Here is an 18,426-nt window from a genome sequence, read left to right on the forward strand (position 1 = left end):
GGCCTCCCAAAGTGCTGGGATTACAAGCACGAGCCACCGCGCCCGGCCACTCAGCTAATTTTAAATTTTTTTGTGGAGACAGGGTCTTGTTCTTTTTTTTTTGTGAGACGGAGTTCACACCATTCTCCTGCCTCAGCCTCCCGAGTACCTGGGACTACAGGCGCCCACCACCACACCCGGCTAATTTTTTTTTTGTATTTTAGTAGAGACAGGGTTTCACCATGTTAACCAGAATGGTCTTGACCTCCTGACATCATGATCCGCCCATCTCGGCCTCCCAAAGTGCTGGGATTACAGGTGTGAGCCACCGCGCCTGGCCAACAGGGTCTTGTTATATTGCCAGGTCTGGTCTCAAACTCCTGGGCTCAAGTGATCCTCCTGCCTTGGTCTCCCAAGGTGCTGGGGTTATAAATGTGAGCCACTGTGCCCAGCCTCGAATGCCATTCTTTTATTTTACTCTACTTTTAGATGTAGAGACTGTGCTACTTTAGGGCACCAGTCTATTAGATGTAAAACCTGCAGATGGAGTGAGGGATCCTATCTCCTCTCTTAGGAAGGCCAGAGATTACAGAGACCATAAAGGAACCATAAGGTAAGAAGGCAAAACAGAGCATGTGCTTATATATCTGAGAAGATTTCTGGTAGAGATAGGCAGGGAAACAGTAAGGATCTGTGGTTTAGAGTCTCTAGCTTACTTGTTCCTCAGGCTAATGTTTTCTGGTTTGAATACTTCTTGATAAGCAGTTTTGTTGCAAAGGATGAGGTCAAGTCGATGCACAGCCTCCACCACAGCCCTGCAGGGAAATACAGGCAAATATCCCCTGAGCCATATGCATGGTCCATGTAGGATGACGCTGGGACACTGATTCTAGAGGAGACGCTACAGAGTCAGCGGCGAGAAAAAAGGAGAAGGCTGCAGGCTGAGCTCTGTACAGAACAAGATGAACACAGTCTCCATCTTGTTACAGTAACCCCTGCCCCTCCCCACCCCAGCCCACCAGGGGACATTTGGCAATGGTGGAAACATTTAGAGTCATCACAACTGGGCGAAAAGAGGGTTGCCACTGGCATTTAGAGGGTGCTGTTAAATCTCCTGTAATGCACAGGACAGCCCACCACAATAAAGCATTACCCTACCCAAAATGTCAACAGTGTCAAACTAGAGAAACTGTGATACGGTAAGGCAAACTCTCCCAATGGAAAGAGCACAGGCTGTGATGCCAGGCAGAAAATCTAGGGTTTGAACCCTGGTTGTGTCTTACTCTGTGCCTTTGGGCAAATTACCTACCCTTTTAAAACCTTAGTTACCACATCAATAAAACGAAGATAATAATAGCTACTTCAGAGAACTGTTTTGAGGATTAAATGAAATAATAATTTTATATAGCTCTGGTATATGGTAAACATTCAATAATGGTAGAATGAATAAATTATTATATAAGGCCTTATTATACCTGACATAAAGGAAAGGCATTTCTAGTATAAAATTCTACTATGGAATTGTAGGGTATGATGGGCAAGTAGAGGGAGCTCCCAGACTACTTAGCCATAAATAGGATTCGGGTAAGCCTGGATTCTGCTGAAGGAATTATTTGTTGAACATAGTGGTTATGAGTGTAGGCATCAGTGAGCTGAGATCCGGCCACTGCACTCCAGCCTGGGCGACAGAGCGAGACTCCGTCTCAAAAAAAAAAAAAAAAAGAGTGTAGGCAAGAAACCAGACCGCCTGGATTCAAATATTAGCTCTACTTCTTACTAGCTATGTGGTCTTGGGCAAAATACCTAACTTCCTTATGGTTGGGTTCCTTCACCCAACCATAAAATGGAAATATTATTACCTATTTTGTGAGGATTAAATTAGCTAATACACAGAGCACCCATAACAGTGCCTGGTATATATAGTAATCACTCCAAGTGTTAGTCTCCATCCTTCTTGTTCTAAGGCTGAGGGGGAGACTCCAGGCACTATGAGGTAAGTCTGTCATCACAGAAAAGAAAAAGTCATAGAAACTCTACAATGGATGGCCAAGAAGTCCCAGAGGTAGGTCTCGTATCTGGAAGGGTAAAACCCAGAAGACATCAGGCAGGAGCTATAAGAACATGTGAATCAGGCACAACTGTGGACAAAAAAGCAACAAAAACAGAGTGAAGATTTCCAAACAAACCAAGAGGTGCTCCTAGGCCGGGGAAAGTGGGCCACAACAGTTGGCACCCTGTGGTGGTGGTGGCTCAGGAGGCACACTACTAAGCCGCCCTGCACAGGGTGAAGTGACCGCCAGCACCCAGCAGAGCAGGTGGGATGGTAATCGATACCTTCTCACAAACAATCATGTTTCTTCAAACTGGACAGCCTAGAGATGGATGCCAAGCCCTTTTGGCCAACCTGGCCCTTGATGCCAGGGGCAGCACCAGTGATTTACTTTATACCAGCTCAGTTCCTAGGGCAAGGCTTTTATCTTTGGTGCCATGGAAAGAGCTAATGGGAGTGTATATTTTTATAGAAAAGCTCCATAACTCTCTTTATATCCTTAATCCAAAAGAAGGTAAATCACCACCACTCTGGGAAGTTCTAATTGCAGATGCTTAAATATGAGAGGGCTCACCATTTTTTTCTCATTTTCCGTCAGATCATAAGCTCCTCCACTAAACTATAATCTCTCTTAGGACAAAAACTACAAAATCTAGTCGTGTGTTTCCTTCACTCACGGGCCTAGCAAAACAAAATGTTTTAAAACAAACAACAAATGAATTGGCCTAATTAATTGGTGCTTCCAGGCTCCTTTCTCCTGCTGCCCTTTCTTCTGACTTAAAATATTTCAGAATTTCATATCCGTAAACAGCTACGTGTGGGAGTTCCCCAAATTTCTGATGCTCAGAGTGACAAGTCCAGTCTAGCAACACATTTATCTTGAGCAGAGAAATCAGACTTTCCTCCTAGTTCCTTCCACATATCACCCAGCTATAATAAATCATAAAAACAATGATTGGCTGCCTCAAATTTCTACCCTGCTCAAAGTCAACAACACAATTACACCCATGTGCACACAGGTAAGCCACACAGGCAAACACATCAGCTTAGGTTAGTCCTGTGAATGTAGTGGTTTAAGAAAGAACTACATTTAACGACAACTGGAAGGATGACCAGAGCCATCCCCAAAAGCTGGAGACAAGGAATACTGCAGACACTGCCCACGCGCTGTCTGACTGGCAGCACTGACACTCAGTAGCATGATGAGGCACACGTGCCGCCCCTAGCCAACTCCTCACCCGCCTGGGGACTGCTTGGGGCAGCTCATAGTGGGAGCCCTGGGGCCGCTAGATTGAATCACTTTTCTATTTTTGGAGCAGCCTATAGTCCCCTCTGCCTCTGGCTTACAAAGCCGGAGAAGGCAGGATGCCTACTCAAAGAGGAAAAGACAACATGCTCTTGACTCTTTCACTGCCAAAATGGGGCCAAGGCTCTGAGGGTCGTCTACTCATGCAAGCATCCGTGTTCTATAAAGCCCGAGCTAAATGAAAAGCCCAAACTCTACTCTGTAGTAGAAAGCACAAAACTCAGTTTCCACGCTTCGTCCTATTTTGACCCAGTTATGGAGCCCATGTTCTAGCTGACCTACACAACAAATCCTCCACCATCGATGGGAAGAGCTCATTCGGGCCTGTTCCTAACAGAGGGCTGAAGGGCTGAAGATGTGACTTGTGGAGCGTGGGTGGCATTATGGAAATCAGAAACCAGGAACGGAAGTTGCCTGGCAAGAGACTACAGTCATGAGGCTGAGAGGAAGGCAGGACTCAGGAGTCCCCAGGTGCCCGGAATTGCCTCCCAGATCCCAAGAACGCTCTGGACACAAAGTCGTTCGTGGCCCTTCCAGGCCAAGGCTTTCTCATTCAGACTCCTCAAAATTAGAGCTGTATGGGACTTTAGAGCACATCCAATTCAAATCTTTATTTTTAAGGATAAAGAAACTGAGGCCCAAGGTCACATCGTGAGAGAGTGGCAAAGGATGGACCTGAGCCTAGCTCTACGGACTTCAGTCCAAGACTCTTCCTTGTAAATCCCACAGGATTCCAAGCACCGTTCCCTTCCGGGTTTTTCTACACCTGTGACCCCACCTTCACCTACCCAACCCTTCCAGCCTTCAATTCCCACCCTATTACCCGAACTCCACAAAGCTTAGTGCCCGCCCCAAGCAAGCTCACTGCAGAGGGGATTCCTCCACGTGCTTCCCTCCAAACCTCCCACCCACCAAATTCCCCTTTCAGTTCCATCTCGAGTTACTACGGGACCCCGCCCCGCCTCCAAAATTGCACCCTCCTTCCTTGCCCGCACCTTACCCCGACACACGGGCCCCGCCCGCCCGGGAAGCCCCGCCCCTCGCCGTCTCCCCACTTCCCTCGGCGGCTGCTCTCACTCCCTGGCCCCCCTCACCGGTAAAGGCGCTTAGTGTGGAGGACTTTTGCTTCGGGCTCGCTGCTCTCCCCTGTGGGGGGGCCTTGGCTCATGGTGCCCGGGTCCGGGGGCAGCTCCCGGTCACAGGCCCCCGCCACCCACCACTACCACCACCACTGCCGTCTCCGGCCGTAGCCGCAGCCTCCGCCGCCGCCGGCCCTGCTCGGCCGCCATCGCTGTGAGGCGGCTGCCCGCGACAGCTCCTCCTCCGCCTGGCAAATCTCGCGATGGCAGCCGCACAGTTGCGGACCAGTGGCCTGCTGCTACCAAATCTCGCGAAACTCGTTTTCCCTCCCGGGAAGTTGCCAGAACTAACTCTGGGCAGCATGGCCTCTTTCCGGCTTCTCCAAACCCTTGCGAAAAACTTTATTGGCAAAGCTATCAGAGAACGGACAGTGTACTCACTGAGGCGGCCAAAGCTTAACTGGATCAGGGCAGGTGAGCTTACAGCTAGGAGGGTGACTGCCTTGTCCTACAGTGGTCATTTGGTACATCCTTCTGCCCCTTTCCCGCCTCCCCGTTTGAACCAAGCCTCTTTCAGATTACTGGTTAGAGTGACTCCAGCTTTCCCTTTTCCCCCATAATTTAAACAAACAAAAAGTGCATGTGCAAGTTTCCTTGGAAAAGGCCGAGCATCACATAGGAGTAAAGCCTTGGAAGAAATGACTGGTACAAGAGTCTCGGCCCTTCAGCTCCCCTCCCAAAGATTTCCAGCTTGCATATCTATCTCTTACCACCCAGTAACATTTATTGAACTGCTGTCTTCCAGCCACAGTGCAGGATTCTAGACACACAGAGGTGAGCAAGCTAGACACTATCCCTGCCCTCACAAAGCTCAAGTGACTTTAGGGATAAGGACTCATAGGAATGAGAAGCTAGTCCCTCACGTTTCTATCTCCTGATCCTCACATTGGATATCAGGGCAGGTGGGCTCACAGCTAGGAGCGTGACTGTTTTTTGTTGTTTTAGCTTAAACCTAAGTTTAAAAGCAAGGGTTTTTTTTTTTTTTTTTTTTTTTTTTTTTTGCCTGTGTACGAATTGTAATGAGAACATAAATTGCCCTTATACCGCTATGCTCCTGGCTTCAGCCACCCATCTTCTTTCTGTTCCTGAAACAGCCTAAGTCTTTCCCATCCATTGGTCTTTCACTTGCTGTTCCTCTGCCTGTAACACTCATACTCCTGATTTCCCATCAGGTTTCAGCTCAGATATTACCTTACCAAAGAGGTCTTTCCTATAAAAATTGTCTAATTGATTTAGTTGCTAGGCTTCTTTATTATCTGTTACCCCAATAGAACATAAGCTTCTCAAGGGCAGAGACCTTGACTGTCATCTTGTTCTCCTCTGTGTCTGCCTAGAATAGTTCCTAGCTAATAATTGGTGACCAGTAAATATTTACTGAATGAATAAGTGTACAAATTCCATCTCTGGGTATCCCAGCCTACTCCGAGCACCCTTTGGTGCACAAATCCACTTTTCTCCCTCTGCTTTCCTGAGCTGGGAGCTCCTACACATTCCAGTTGCCTAGAATGTGAACTTACCTCTTTGCCCAGCTGCATCCCAACTTTCGGAAAGAATGACATCCTCCTCTAATGCTTTTTTTGTCGGCAGATTCAGCAGGGCGGGGCCTGCCCCTTTAATCTGGGCCCCACCTGCTCTGGTCAGACAGGTTTTGAGACACAGGTAAAGGGAGGGACACAGAGAGAAATACTTGCAGAGCCAGCAGGTAGCTGGGCAGCTCCTTCCCGGACGGACGGACAGACGGATGGATGCTGGGGACTCTCCACTCCATATGGAAAGTAAGAGGATGTCCTGGGTCCAAACTACAAGGTTTAGAGGGTCCTTGAGATGAAGGAAGGGAATCAGTCCCATCCAGAAGCAATGAGATGAAGGGCAGCAGGGAGGGGAGAAAGACAGGAGAGAAGGCATACAAAACAGTCATGATCAGACCTAAATGCCGGAATAACAGATCCAGGCCCTGCAGAGATGGATGAGGTGGGCTAGTGAGGAGTTTGGGAACTGACCAAGCACCAATGAAGGAAGAGGGTGCCTGCAACTGCCAGCTTTTTGGGACAGATTAGTTGGCAAATCACTGGTCTCACCTAGAATTCAGGAGGGTTCCAAGCAGGGATATGCAGGGAGAAGGGGAGATGGGACAGTGGAGGGGAAGCTTCTCTGTCTACATACAGCAAGATCCTCGGTAGGAAAGAAACTTGGCAAAGTTCTAGACACCTCTTCTGCCTCCTGTTCCTGCATTAGGGTGGCCATGACTCCAGGGGTTTTGGTGGAGGGGCATAGAAGGCGTGGGTGGAGGCTGACTGAGGCCACAGCTGCCAGGGCCTGTGCCCCTTGACTCACCCTCTCCTGTTGGATGGCATTTGATGTCAAAAGGGTGCCTCCATTTCAGCTGCTCACTTCCTTCCCTCCTCCCTCTGTTTCAGCGTCTTCCTCTGTACCAGGTTCTCCGTAAGGCTCCAGAAGGGGCCAAAGCCCATGAAACCAGTTGCCCTGGGGAGTATGAGTTCTGTCAACCTGTCCTAATAACTAGAAGACCGGGGTTTCTGACAGAGCTTTCCTCTGCTCCCTGCAGGATGACTTGACATTGTAGATCCCAGAACTGAGGCCCCAGGATGACAGAACAGGAGACCCTGGCCCTGCTGGAAGTGAAGACGTCTGATTCCCCAGAGAAGAGCTCACCCCAGGCCTTGGTTCCCAATGGCCGGCAGCCAGAAGGGGAAGGTGGGGCCAAATCCCCAGGAGCTGAGTCCCTCGGAGTGGGGTCTTCAGCTGGGTCTCCCACAGCCATAGAGGGGCTGAGGATGGTCTAGACAGCACAGTAAGCGAGGCTGCCACCTTGCCCTGGGGACCGGCCCTCAGCCCAGTGCTCCGTTCCCGGATCCCCTGGCTGGCGGGACATTGAACCAGAGCCCCTGAGTCAGAACCACTTACCAAGCTAGAGGAGCTGCCCGAAGACGATGCCAACCTGCTGCCTGAGAAAGCGGCCCGTGCCTTCGTGCCTATTGACCTACAGTGCATCGAGCGGCGGCCCCAAGAAGACCTTATCATGCGCTGTGAGGCAGGCGAGGGCGAGTGCCGAACCTTCATGCCCCGCCGGGCCACCCAGCCCGACCCCACTGAGCGCAAGTGGGCTGAGGCAGTGGTGAGGCCGCCTGGCCGTTCCTGTGGGGCTGCGGGAGCTGTGGAGACCGTGAGTGGCTAAGGGCTGTGGCCTCCGTGGGAGCTGCACTCATCCTCTTCCCCTGCCTACTATACGGGGCATATGCCTTCCTGCCGTTTGATGTCCCACGGCTGCCCACCATGAGTTCCCGCCTGATCTACACACTGCGCTGCGGGGTCTTTGCCACTTTCCCCATTGTGCTGGGTAAGCCTGTGAGAAGAAAGGGGAGATTGGGAAGTGGACTTGAGGAGGGCAGGGCCTGCCTGCCATGGGGAGCAGGAGGGTTTCCCTTCACTTGGCCTGGGCCCCTCAGGGTCTCCCACCCCCTGCCAGTCTGCATGCCCATATCCTCCCAGGACCACCTCCACCCCACTGTGTAGAGCCTATGCACTGCCCACAGTGAACCTGCCCCCAGCTTACTGCCTCTTGCGCCCTTACCCTGCCTATTCTGACCCTACCCTGTGTTTCCCAACTCCACCCAGGGATCCTGGTGTACGGGCTGAGCCTGTTATGCTTTTCTGCCCTTCGGCCCTTTGGGGAGCCACGGCGGGAAGTGGAGATCCACCGGCGATATGTGGCCCAGTCGATCCAGCTCTTCATCCTCTACTTCTTCAACCTGGCCGTGCTTTCTACTTACCTGCCCCAGGATACCCTCAAACTGCTCCCTCTGCTCACTGGTCTCTTTGCCATCTCCCGGTAAGTTGGGGCAGGGGGTGGGGCATGGGAGAGGGAATGGTGCTAGAGAACCTAGGCATCTGAATGTCTGGAGAGTCAGGGTCAGGAGCTTTCCGGATTCTACACTGGCCCAAATGTGTGCCCTGGGGAGATAAGTCCAACTTCTCTCTTGTACCTTACTTCAGCTGGTCAGCAGATGGAAGCTGATTTCAGAGATACATATAACCATGTCGAACAAAAAGGCTTTCAGGTGTCATCTAGATCCATGCACCCATTGCAGCCACTCCCGTGGCAATCTGGTCAGGTAGCTGTTTTGGTCTCTAACTGAAAACCCCCTGTGACCAAATGTACAACTTAAAAATAGATATATTTTTTCAAAATAGAGACAAGGCTGGGTGCAGTGGCTCATGCCTGTAATCTCAGCACTTTAAGAGGCCGAGGTGGCAGATCACTTGAGGTCAGGAGTTCGAGACCAGCCTGGCCAACATGGTGAAATTCTGTCTCTACTAAAAATACAAAAATTAGCTGAGCATGATGGTGCACACCTGTAGTCCCAGCTACTCAGGAGGCTGAGGCAGGAGAATTGTTTGAGCCCAGGAGGCAGAGATTGCAGTGAGACAAGATCATGCCACTGCACTCCAGCCTGGACGACAGCGCTAGACTTCATCTCAAAAAAATAAATAGCCGGGTACAGTGGCTCACGCCTGTTATCCCAGCACTTTGGGAGGCTGAGGCTGGTGGATCACAAGGTCAGGAGCTCGAGACCAGCTTGGCCAACAAGGTGAAACCCCAGCTCTACTGAAAATACAAAAAATTAGCCGGATGTGGTGGTGGGCATCTGTAATCCCAGATATTCAGGAGGCCGAGGAAGGAGAATTGCTTGAACCTGGGAGGCGGAGGTTGCAGTGAGCCGAAATGGCACCATTGCCCTCCAGCCTGGGTGACAGAGCGAGACTCTGGCTCAAACAAATAAATAATTAATTAAAATAAAATAAAAAATAGAGATGAGGTCTCACTATGTTGCCCAGGCTGGTCTCAAACTCCTGGCCTCAAGCAATCCTCCTGCCTCAACTTCCCAGTGTGCTGATTACTCAATTCTTCATATAAACCAGTCTTTTTCCATTTTTAAAGGTACTAATTGTTAGATAGTTCTTCATACTGCGCTAAACATTTCTGCCCAGATTCTGACCTCCAGAATTGCCTAGGACAAATTTAGATATTTGACACAACCTCTCAATACCCCCACTCTAACACTCTGTCCCCCTAGTATCTGCTTTGCAAAATGGCCCTGGTTTCTTCATTGTCCTGGGAAGAAACTTCTGCCTGTCACGGTTGGGGGGCCTGGTTGAGGGTACTGTCCTCTTCCTGTTTGTCAATAACGAGAGGGCCCTGGTAGAGGCTATTGTCCTTTTCTTCATACAAACCAAGGACATGTGAGCTCTCGTGGCAGCCTTCTTACTCTCCTCTTTTTTTTTTTTTGAGACAGCATTTCACTCTTATTGCCCAGGCTGGAGAATACAATGGCATGATCTCAGCTCACTGCAATCTCCACCTCCTGGGTTCAAGCTGTTCTCCTGCCTCAGCCTCCCAAGTAGCTGGGATTATAGGCGCCCACCACCAGGCCCAACTAATGTTTTGTATTTTTAGTAGAGACAGGGTTTCACCATGTTGATCAGGCTGGTCTTGAACTCCTGACCTCAGGTGATCTGCCCACCTTGGGCTCCCAAAGTGCTGGGATTACAGGCGTGAGCCACCACGCCTGGCCCTTACTCTCCTTTCATTCAGATTTTTTACCATCACCTAAAATCCTTAGGCGTATTTTCACATGAACTACTATTAACCTTAACCTAGAAGGCACCTTTGAATTTCTTAACTCAAATGCAGGTGTTTTCTTTCCATTTTCCCTAATACATATGCTCTTGTTACTTTTTTTTTTTTTTTTTTTGAGACGGTGTCTTATTCTGTTACCCAGGCTGGAGTGCAGTGGCGCCATCTCAGCTCACTACAACCTCTGTATCCTGGGCTCAAGCAGTTTTCCTGCGTATGCCCCCTGAGTAGCTGAGATTACAGGTGTGAGCCACCATGCCCAGCTAATTTTTTTTGTATTTTTAGTAGAGACAGGGTTTCACCATGTTGGCCAGGCTGGTCTCAAACTCCTGACCTCAGATAATCCACCCGCCTCGGCCACCCAAAGTGCTGGGATTATAGGCGTGAGCCACCATGCCTGGCCTGCTCTTGTTACTTTTGATACAGGATTCCAGGTAGCTTGCTAAAATAAAATATTATTCCTGTTGAGCTAAAATTAATCTTCCCGGCACTTCTGATTGTGGTCCAGTAGTCAGTTGTCCCACCAGCCTCCTGACCATCATGCAGCCTTGCATTTTCTCCCAGTAGGTTTTCCCGAAATAAATATGTTCCTGCTCATGTAACTCAGCCTCCCATCTCAAACTCTTGGGGAATACTGGTCTCAGAAGTTGGCTTAAGCAGTAAAAGTAATCAGGGAGCTAAAGGAAGACTCAGTGATTGTCTGGTCCAGGCTTCCCATTTTACAAAGGGGAAATCACAACAGATTAGGGGAGAAGAGTTGCTCAGGTCAGTCAGCAATAGTGTCAGCACTAGAATCCAGGTCCCTTCCCTCTCTTATCCAGGGTCCTTTCTTCTTTACCATGGACAAGTTCATTAAGCAGTTTGTGCCTCAGTTTCATCATCTGTAAAATGAGGTTGTTATGGGGATTAAATGAGTTAATTCATGTAGAGTACTTAAAACAATTTGGTACTTGGGGCTGGGCACAGTGGCTCACGCCTGTAATCCCAGCACTTTGGGAGGCCAGGGCGGGTGGATCACGAGGTCAGGAGATTGAGACCATCCTGGCTAACATGGTAAAACCCCGTCTCTAATAAAAATACAGAATTAGCTGGGTGTGGTGGTGGGCGCCTGTAATCCCAGCACTTTGGGAGGCCAGGGTGGGCGGATCACCAGGTCAGAAGATTGAGACCATCCTGGCTAACACGGTGAAACCCCATCTCTACTAAAAATACAAAAAATTAGCCGGGTGTGGTGATGGGCGCCTGTAGTCCCAGCTAATCCGGAGGCTGAGGCAGGAGAATGGCGTGAACCCAGGAGGTGGAGCTTGCAGTGAGCCGAGATCGGGCCACTGCACTCCAGCCTGGGCGACAGTGAGACTCCATCTCAAAAAAAAAAAGAACAACAAAAAAAATCTGGTATTTGGTAGGGGTTCATTATGCTGTGCTGCTTCCTAGTGCAGAAGAGAAGCAGCAGTTACGCTTCCCTCCCTTTCACAGGTGAAAAAGAACAGAGGCACATGAATTATGTAAGAGCAAGTTGCTCTTCCCTCCCTCCATTGAGGGGTGTGTATTGAACAAATCTTCCACGAAATTTGTGGCTGACCCATCCTCTGGGCTTCAAGCCCTCCTGGAGGTGGCTTCTTTGCTCTCCTCTTTACGTCTGCCCCTCAAATTGGCAGAAGAGGAGGTAATGAACAGGCTTGGGTTCAAATCATGACTTTTCTATTTCCCAGATGTGTGATCTTGGACGAGTCTTACTTAACCCCTTTGGAATCTTAGTTTCTTCATCTGCAAAAGGATAAATACAGTGGAACACACTGCAGCTATAAAAGAATGGGAAAACTATTTTTATATTGATATAAAATGATCTCCAGGATAAATTAAATGGGGAAAAAATAAACATGCAGAGAACAGTCTATATAGTATGCTGCCATACTTCAAAAAAGGGAACAATAACTTTTTGCTCATATATGCACTTTTTAAAAAATCACTCAATGTACTATCACACTGGCTCTTCTTCCCCTTTCTTCCTCCTTCTTTCTTCCTTTCTTCTTCTTCTTCTTTCTTCTTCTTTCTCCAAGAAAAGCACACTGGTCTTTAAGAAAAAATAAATAAAAGAAAAAATCTGCTGGACATGGTGGCTCACACCTGTAATCTCAGCACTTTGGGAGGCCAAGGCAGGAGAATTGCTTGAAGCCAGGAGTTTGAGACCCTCATCTCTACAAAAATAATTTTAAAAATCAGCTGGGCATGGCAGCACACACCTGTAGTCCCTGCTACTTGGGAGGCTGTGGTGGAAGGACTGCTTGAGCCCAGGAGTTGGGGGCTGCCATTGCACTCCAGCTTGGCTGACAGAGTAAGACCCCATCTCTAAAAAAAAAAAAAGGCTAGGCGTGGTGGCTCACTCCTGTGATCCCAGCACTTTGGGAGGCTAAGGGGGGCAGATGATCAGGTCAGGAGATTGAGACCATCTTGGGTGAAACCCCGTCTCTACTAAAAATACAAAAAATTAGCAAGGCGTGGTGGCGGGCACCTGTAGTCCCAGCTACTCGGGAGGCTGAGGCAGGAGAATCCCTTGAAGCCAGGAGGCAGAGGTTGTAGTGAGCTGAGATCGTGCCACTGCACTCCAGCCTGGGTGACAGAGCGAGACTCCACCTCAAAATAATAATAATAATTTAAAAAATCACTTAGTGCACAAGAAACCATAATATTGATGCCTGGGGTGGGGGTGGGGGAGAATAGGGTGGGAATCGGTAAAGGGAAGGAAGATATTTTACTATACTGATTGAATTTGCTCAAACATTTTAAAGTTTGTACAGCCAGGTGTGGTGGCTCGCATCTGTAATCCCAGCTACTCAGGGGTCTGAGGTGAGAGAATCACTCAAGGCCAGAAGTTTGAGCCCAGACTGGCAACATAGCAAGACCATGTCTCTAAAAAAATAAAAATAAATCAAAAAGTAAATAAAACAGGGAAAGGAATAATATACTCAACTTCATAAAGATGTGGGGAAGTCAAAATCAATCACTTATAGTAATTAGTGCTGTGCTTAACACATTTTAAATGCATAAACTCTGGCTGTATTTGGAAGCACCAGCCATACCCACCAACTGCATCTGCCTCCCTATCTACTCCCCACACTGTCAGCCTATTGCCAAGCTGAAGCACTTCCCTCGAGAGTAGCTTGACCCTTTTCTTGCCCCTACAGTCTGATCTACTGGCTGACCTTCGCCGTGGGCCGCTCCTTCCGAGGCTTCGGGTACGGTCGGGGTCGCCATGACGTTTCTGCCGCCTGCCTGGTACGATGCTGATTGGAACACTTTACTACCATGTTCCGGTCGGAGAGGCGGGACGCGCATGTCACTGCCACCGAGAGCCGCCTGTGGACTACCCGACCACGCCCGGTCGGCCTCCCACTACAGGCCCCGCCCGCTGGGGCTGCAGGGCCGCTCTGACTCTCCCCACTCGGCGAGTAGTGGGGTAGTGGCGTGGTCTGACACATCTCTTGAAACCCTGGGCCAGGCCTGGCTTCGCCCCCAGGCCTTAGGACCGCCACGTGGGGGTGGAAACCCTGCTCTCACCCCAAAACAGGGGACTCCAATCAATTGCAGAGTGTCTCCCCCTTGCCGGGGCTGCCGTTTCACCTTTGGGTGCCCAGGGACAGTCATAAGGGATGGACTTAGTTTTCCTTGCAGGAAAAAAGGTGGACAGCCGTGTTCTTACGGCATCCTAGGACATGGGCCAGGACCAGGGGAGAGAAGGCAACAGCTCCTTCCTGAGCAGCCTCCCACCTCACTGCACAAGCTCCTCTACATGCTGGGACCTCTGGTCCACTCCCCGGCTTCGGCCGTCGAGGCAGGGACGGCAGAGCCCACAGCCAAACGGCCCTGACGCCAGTTGTCTAAGCACCATGCGTCAAGGACGCTGGAAATGCTTTAAGGATAGAGGTTGGGCATCATATCAAATGGGACTGTGATGTTTGCTGAAAACCTTCCTGGGGATCTGGATTCAGGACCCTCCATGACTGGCCTTAGGGCCCCTTAGCCTCAGTTAAGACTATTTACAGCTGGCCAGTCCAGAGCTGCTGCTCTTCTACCTATTTAGGCCCCTGTAACTTCCCACCTTTAAACTGCCCAGAAGCCATGCCTCTCCCACGGGAAGAGGGGAGCAGACAGGGAAATCTGCCTCCCAAGAGCGGGTGTGTGTGTGCGGGGGTGTGTGTGTGTGTGTGTGTGCACGTGCGCGCTCACACGTGGTGACTGGGGAGTGCCTGGATGGTGTGATGGCTGATGTTAACCTAGTATGAGTGTGTGTGTGTAACAATAAATTACTACCAGTCTTTGCTGGCTTTTTCTTCCTGTTTCTCCCCTAGTCTCGAGTGTCCCTTCCCTGTTTAATTCAGATGACAATAGAAACCTCCTAGCTTTACCTGGTGGAGCGGAGCTGGCAGGTTCCTTGGTTCCACAGCAAGGAAATAGAGCCTCAAACAGAAACTTGCCTTCCAAGCCCATCTCTTAGCCCTTCCATTCCCTGGAACCAGCCCAAGACCAGCCCAACCACACTCACACATCAATAAACTAGAGCCCTGTGAAAAAAAAAAAAATCTATTTTCTTGCCTTCCAGGGCAGCCAACCAGTCAGAATGCCTCTCATTTAGGCCTGCAAGTCCCATCCAAGGGAAATGTGTGGAGATGCAAGAAGGCAACACCAAGGGGACCTTATCAATAGCCCCGTCCTCCACCCCCTCCAAAGTTCCCCCCGCAAGGTATGAAGGAAGCCCCACCTGGGGGTCTCCAGGAAGTTGAGGCTGGGCTCTGAGGTTCCACAGAAAAGCAAGACGGGGGAGTGAAGGGGCCGACTGGAACTTGATACTCCAACCTCCAGAGTTTTGAGGCACAAGACAGGTCCAGTAATGTCCTTCCCTCCAGAGAGCGGGCCTTAATTTATGGACTGGTACTCTGAGTACTTCTTGTGGTACAGCAGCAGAACCAAGCCTCCCACTAGCAGCATGAGCCCTGGGGCACCCAGGGCCACTGCCATGATGCCCAGGACTAGTGGGGACAAGCCATCCACTGGAGGGAAGCCCACACCCAGGAGCATCGACCTAGAACAAGCAGAGAGAGGGAGGTAAGCGGGCTTAGGAGGAAAGGCTGGGAGGCTCAGCCTTGGTCCACTTCAACTCCCCAAGCCCCCAGCCCAAGCCCTGGCTCTCACCAGCTGAGGTAGTGTTGGTCCCAGTAGCCAGGGCCTGTGGAAGCCCCGAACGTCAGATTGAAGGCACAGAAGTTATTCTGGGACCCAAAGAAGGCTCGGACAATGGGCGACTGGGGAAGAGGGTATGCCAAGGCAGAATGAAGAGGGGAAGCTAGGCAAGGCAGGGCTGATTCTCGGCCCCCCGGCTTCTGGGAGTAAGCCACTGGTCGCCACTGTGCGAAGCCTGATGGGAGGGAGCCCCACAGCAGCTGGTCCAACTGGGAAGAAAGGCAAACAAGGGAGGGTAAAGAGGACCAACCTGTGCCCAACCCTCTTTTCCCTGCCTCTCCCAGCCTTCATCTGTGACTAGCAACAGGAGTCCTGAGTCCTAGGCAGGGCCTCAATCCCTCCTCTGTAAAAATGGGGAGTTCGACTGGGTGAGGACTGAGTTGTTTTCCAAGCCCGCAAGTCTGGACTCAGCCCTCCTCTTGGCCCCCAGACCCCTTGCAGATCTCCACCTGCCAGAGTGTAAGTCATACTGCACTGCCTGTCTGTCTCCACTGAGGGCAGGGACTGGGTCAGATTCATTAGCACAGTGCCTAGCACTTGAACGACCCAAAGAAAGTGTTGCTAAATGGCAAATGGTTGAATGAGTTTTAGGTCCCAATGGTATCCCACCTATATTCCTCACCCATCTGCCTCTCTCCAGGAAGCCTGACCTGGAAGATGGCAGGTGCATATTCATCGTCGATGGAGTGCTGCTCCTGCATTGAGGGGCAGTCAGGGCCCTGGCCCAGTGTGGCTACCTCCAGCCCAAACAGAGAACGGTTTCCTCGGGGAGAGGCTCCAACCAGGGCCACCTCTAGCTGACAGGTGTCTGCTGTGTGCAGGAGGCGAGGGGGTTGGGCTGGTCGGCTGGACCTGGAAAAGGCCTGGACCTAGGAAGGAAGAAGCATGGGAGGTGTGGGAAATAGCTGGATGCCTGTGCTTAAGGGCCACCTCCATCATTAAATCCCACCCTCTCAAATCAGCCTTTTTGAGTCTTTCCGATTTCCCACCCCTTACCCTGAAGGCCAGGCTGCCATTGGCAAAGGTCCTGGTAGGGTCGTTCATGGGGTGGCCTTGAAATGTGGCACTCAGGGTGGCAGGATCCAATGAATCAGTGATGTTGTTCCAAGAGAAATCAGCCAGTGAGTATGGAGGATATGGTGTTCCTGGAGTCTTTGCTGCCGTATCAGACACGTTGGTGCTGTCAAACTCAAGCAGCTGGAGGGTGGGGGTTGGGTGGAACTGGGCTTGCCTCTGTTTTTCTCCCAAGACCACACCTCCCACTCACCCCCTACCAAGGCTTTCATATCTGAGTCTATTTCACCACCCCTAGTCTTTAGTTCCACCCTCTAATTGGGATGAACTCTCTCCTCTGCACTCTTCTCCTTGGTTCTCTCCCAACCTCCTCACCCTGGTAAAAACAAGGGCAGAAGAAAACTGGATGCTGTCCTTGGGGAGCACCATCAGACCCCCATCGGGCTCAGGGGATAGCAGGCGGCTCCAGTTGACGCTCAGGGTGCTGTGGGGGGTGTTGGTGGCTACCAGCACCACTGCCAGAGGCCCCAAGCTGCTCCACATATAGTGCAGTGTGGAATTGGTGCCCACTGCCCGGATATGAAGCAGGTTCTGCACGGGACCCAACCAGTTAGGGATGACCTCCAGAGACACCTGGAACATGGAGTAGTGGAGGGTTGAGGGAACAGGATCAAGGAGAGACACAGGCAAAAGAGAAGTTTGAGGGGAGGGGGGTTTGGAAAGTGCTGGAGAAAAGATGGGATCTTGGGGACTAGACAAGAGGAATGTGTGCAGGAGCTAAGGGAACCCTGGGGTAAGGGGCAGTGGGTACAGGATATCCAAAAAGGGGTAGGGTAGAGGGTACAGCCAGGACTCCCCTGACCCTGGTGGGCAGGTCAGGGCACAGGGCTGGGAAGAAGAAAACATTCAACACTTGCCTGGACTGGGTCACCCAGGGCTGAGTTGGGGTTAAGACTTCACCCTCACATTCACCCTACTCCACAATCCCGTCCCATGACCCACGACCATCTCCCACACCCTCCAGGTTGAAGAACCCTCCTCTTGGCAGCTGCCCTCCACCCCTAGCCCCTGGATGCCCAGTTCCAGCCACCCTGCAAGGGTAGCATTTCCTGAAACTTCTATCGCTGTAGCCCCAGGGCCCTCACCTGGCGGGTCTTCTCCCCCAGCAGGCCAAATGGGGCTGCAAACAGAAGCAGAGTCAAAAGGAGCAGGGGGCTGGGGGCACAGTGCCCCCAACCCCAGCTGTGCTCCACAGAGCCGCGCATACGGCCGCAATTCAGCCGACGGAAGAGGTGCCGGAGGGTCACATGACTCAGGTTCAGCTGATCCCTTTCAAGGGCGGAGCCACCAAACCAGTTTTTGCTTTTTTAAAAAATTTCCTTTCCTCAGCACCATTTAATGTATTAAATAACAACTTTGTATTCTATCTTAAAACAGGAAACGTCAGTCTCTTACAAGTAATACAATTTAATACAGTCACAAGATTTTAAGTGAAAAAATACGTTATTCATGCTACAAGTTTTCAGTCTTCGTTGGACAATGCCAAAAATACAGTATTCAAACGGCATGTCTTAAGAGGAACGTGAAATCTCATTTTGACACAAAGACAGGTTAAAGAAAATAAACCCAACAGGGAACTACTGCAGGACCAGCACATTGCCTTAAGTCCCCGCCCTGTCCCATTGTGGAACTCATACAGCTGCTTTCTACTCCAGCACATGAAACCCTGCGGTTCTTCTTCTCTGTGAACTATGAAACTCCCTGGGGTTCTTCCCTGTGGAACAGTGTGGTGGTTCTTCCCTGCCTAACATTTCAACAAAAATTGTAAATATTTAGAGATGTGTCACTAAATAACAACAACATACTTCAAAAAAAGCCAACTTACTTGTTAAATGTTGAAAGAAAAGGCCGGGCGCAGTGGCTCACACCTGTAATCCCAGCACTTTGGGAGACCGAGGCAGGCGGAACGAGGTCAGGAGTTCAAGACCAGCCTGGCCACGATAGTGAAAGCCCGTCTCTACTAAAAATACAAAAAATTAGCTGG

The 18,426-nt window shown here is 50.5% G+C and overlaps 3 protein-coding genes across 4 annotated transcripts in view; 1 reads left to right on the forward strand and 2 right to left on the reverse strand.

The window, feature by feature from the left end:
- Positions 1–4,660, reverse strand: part of SMG5 (SMG5 nonsense mediated mRNA decay factor) — a 38,919-nt gene extending 34,259 nt beyond the window's left edge. The window contains exons 1-2 of the mRNA XM_017852441.1: positions 4,430–4,660; positions 696–794 (exon numbers count right to left, since the gene is read on the reverse strand). Coding sequence (XP_017707930.1) covers positions 696–794; positions 4,430–4,503 — 173 coding nt within the window. The 5' untranslated portion in view covers positions 4,504–4,660. The remainder of the gene's footprint in view (positions 1–695; positions 795–4,429) is intronic.
- Positions 4,661–4,782: 122 nt separating this feature from the next.
- TMEM79 (transmembrane protein 79) lies at positions 4,783–13,998 on the forward strand. The gene is given in 12 exon segments (XM_017852423.1): positions 4,783–4,888; positions 6,120–6,249; positions 7,041–7,261; positions 7,264–7,314; positions 7,317–7,346; positions 7,349–7,375; positions 7,378–7,632; positions 7,635–7,832; positions 8,111–8,324; positions 13,316–13,490; positions 13,492–13,579; positions 13,841–13,998. Coding segments are annotated over 10 exon segments (1,377 nt in total). The 5' UTR covers positions 4,783–4,888; positions 6,120–6,249; positions 7,041–7,080.
- Positions 13,999–14,007: 9 nt separating this feature from the next.
- Positions 14,008–17,685, reverse strand: GLMP (glycosylated lysosomal membrane protein). Of its 2 annotated transcripts, XM_017852457.1 has the most exons (6): positions 17,528–17,685; positions 16,758–17,015; positions 16,365–16,565; positions 16,019–16,237; positions 15,321–15,577; positions 14,691–15,210 (listed from the first exon to the last, which is right to left on the reverse strand). In XM_017852457.1, exons 1-6 carry the CDS (start codon positions 17,645–17,647, stop codon positions 15,045–15,047), a joined length of 1,221 nt encoding a protein of 406 aa, XP_017707946.1. In that variant the 5' UTR covers positions 17,648–17,685; the 3' UTR covers positions 14,691–15,044. The 2 variants fall into 2 exon arrangements, with proteins under 2 accessions (XP_017707947.1, XP_017707946.1); XM_017852458.1 differs by lacking the exon at positions 15,321–15,577 and having other exon boundaries at positions 14,008–15,210.
- Positions 17,686–18,426: the final 741 nt, after the last annotated feature.

This window comes from Rhinopithecus bieti, unplaced genomic scaffold, assembly GCF_001698545.2.
Source record: "Rhinopithecus bieti isolate Rb0 unplaced genomic scaffold, ASM169854v2 scaffold_33937, whole genome shotgun sequence".
Taxonomy (NCBI): domain Eukaryota; kingdom Metazoa; phylum Chordata; class Mammalia; order Primates; family Cercopithecidae; genus Rhinopithecus; species Rhinopithecus bieti.

Excerpts from the sequence above, each read along its gene's own strand:
- GLMP (XM_017852458.1), bottom strand. The coding sequence starts at position 17,647 with ATGCGCGGCTCTGTGGAGCACAGCTGGGGTTGGGGGCACTGTGCCCCC. Across the intron at positions 16,238-16,364 it reads ATGGCAGCCTGGCCTTCAGG|GTCCAGGCCTTTTCCAGGTC; the intron begins GTAAGGGGTGGG and ends CTTCCTTCCTAG. Across the intron at positions 15,211-16,018 it reads ATGCACCTGCCATCTTCCAG|GTCGATGCTCCTGGGTGTGG; the intron begins GTCAGGCTTCCT and ends TGCTTGTTCTAG.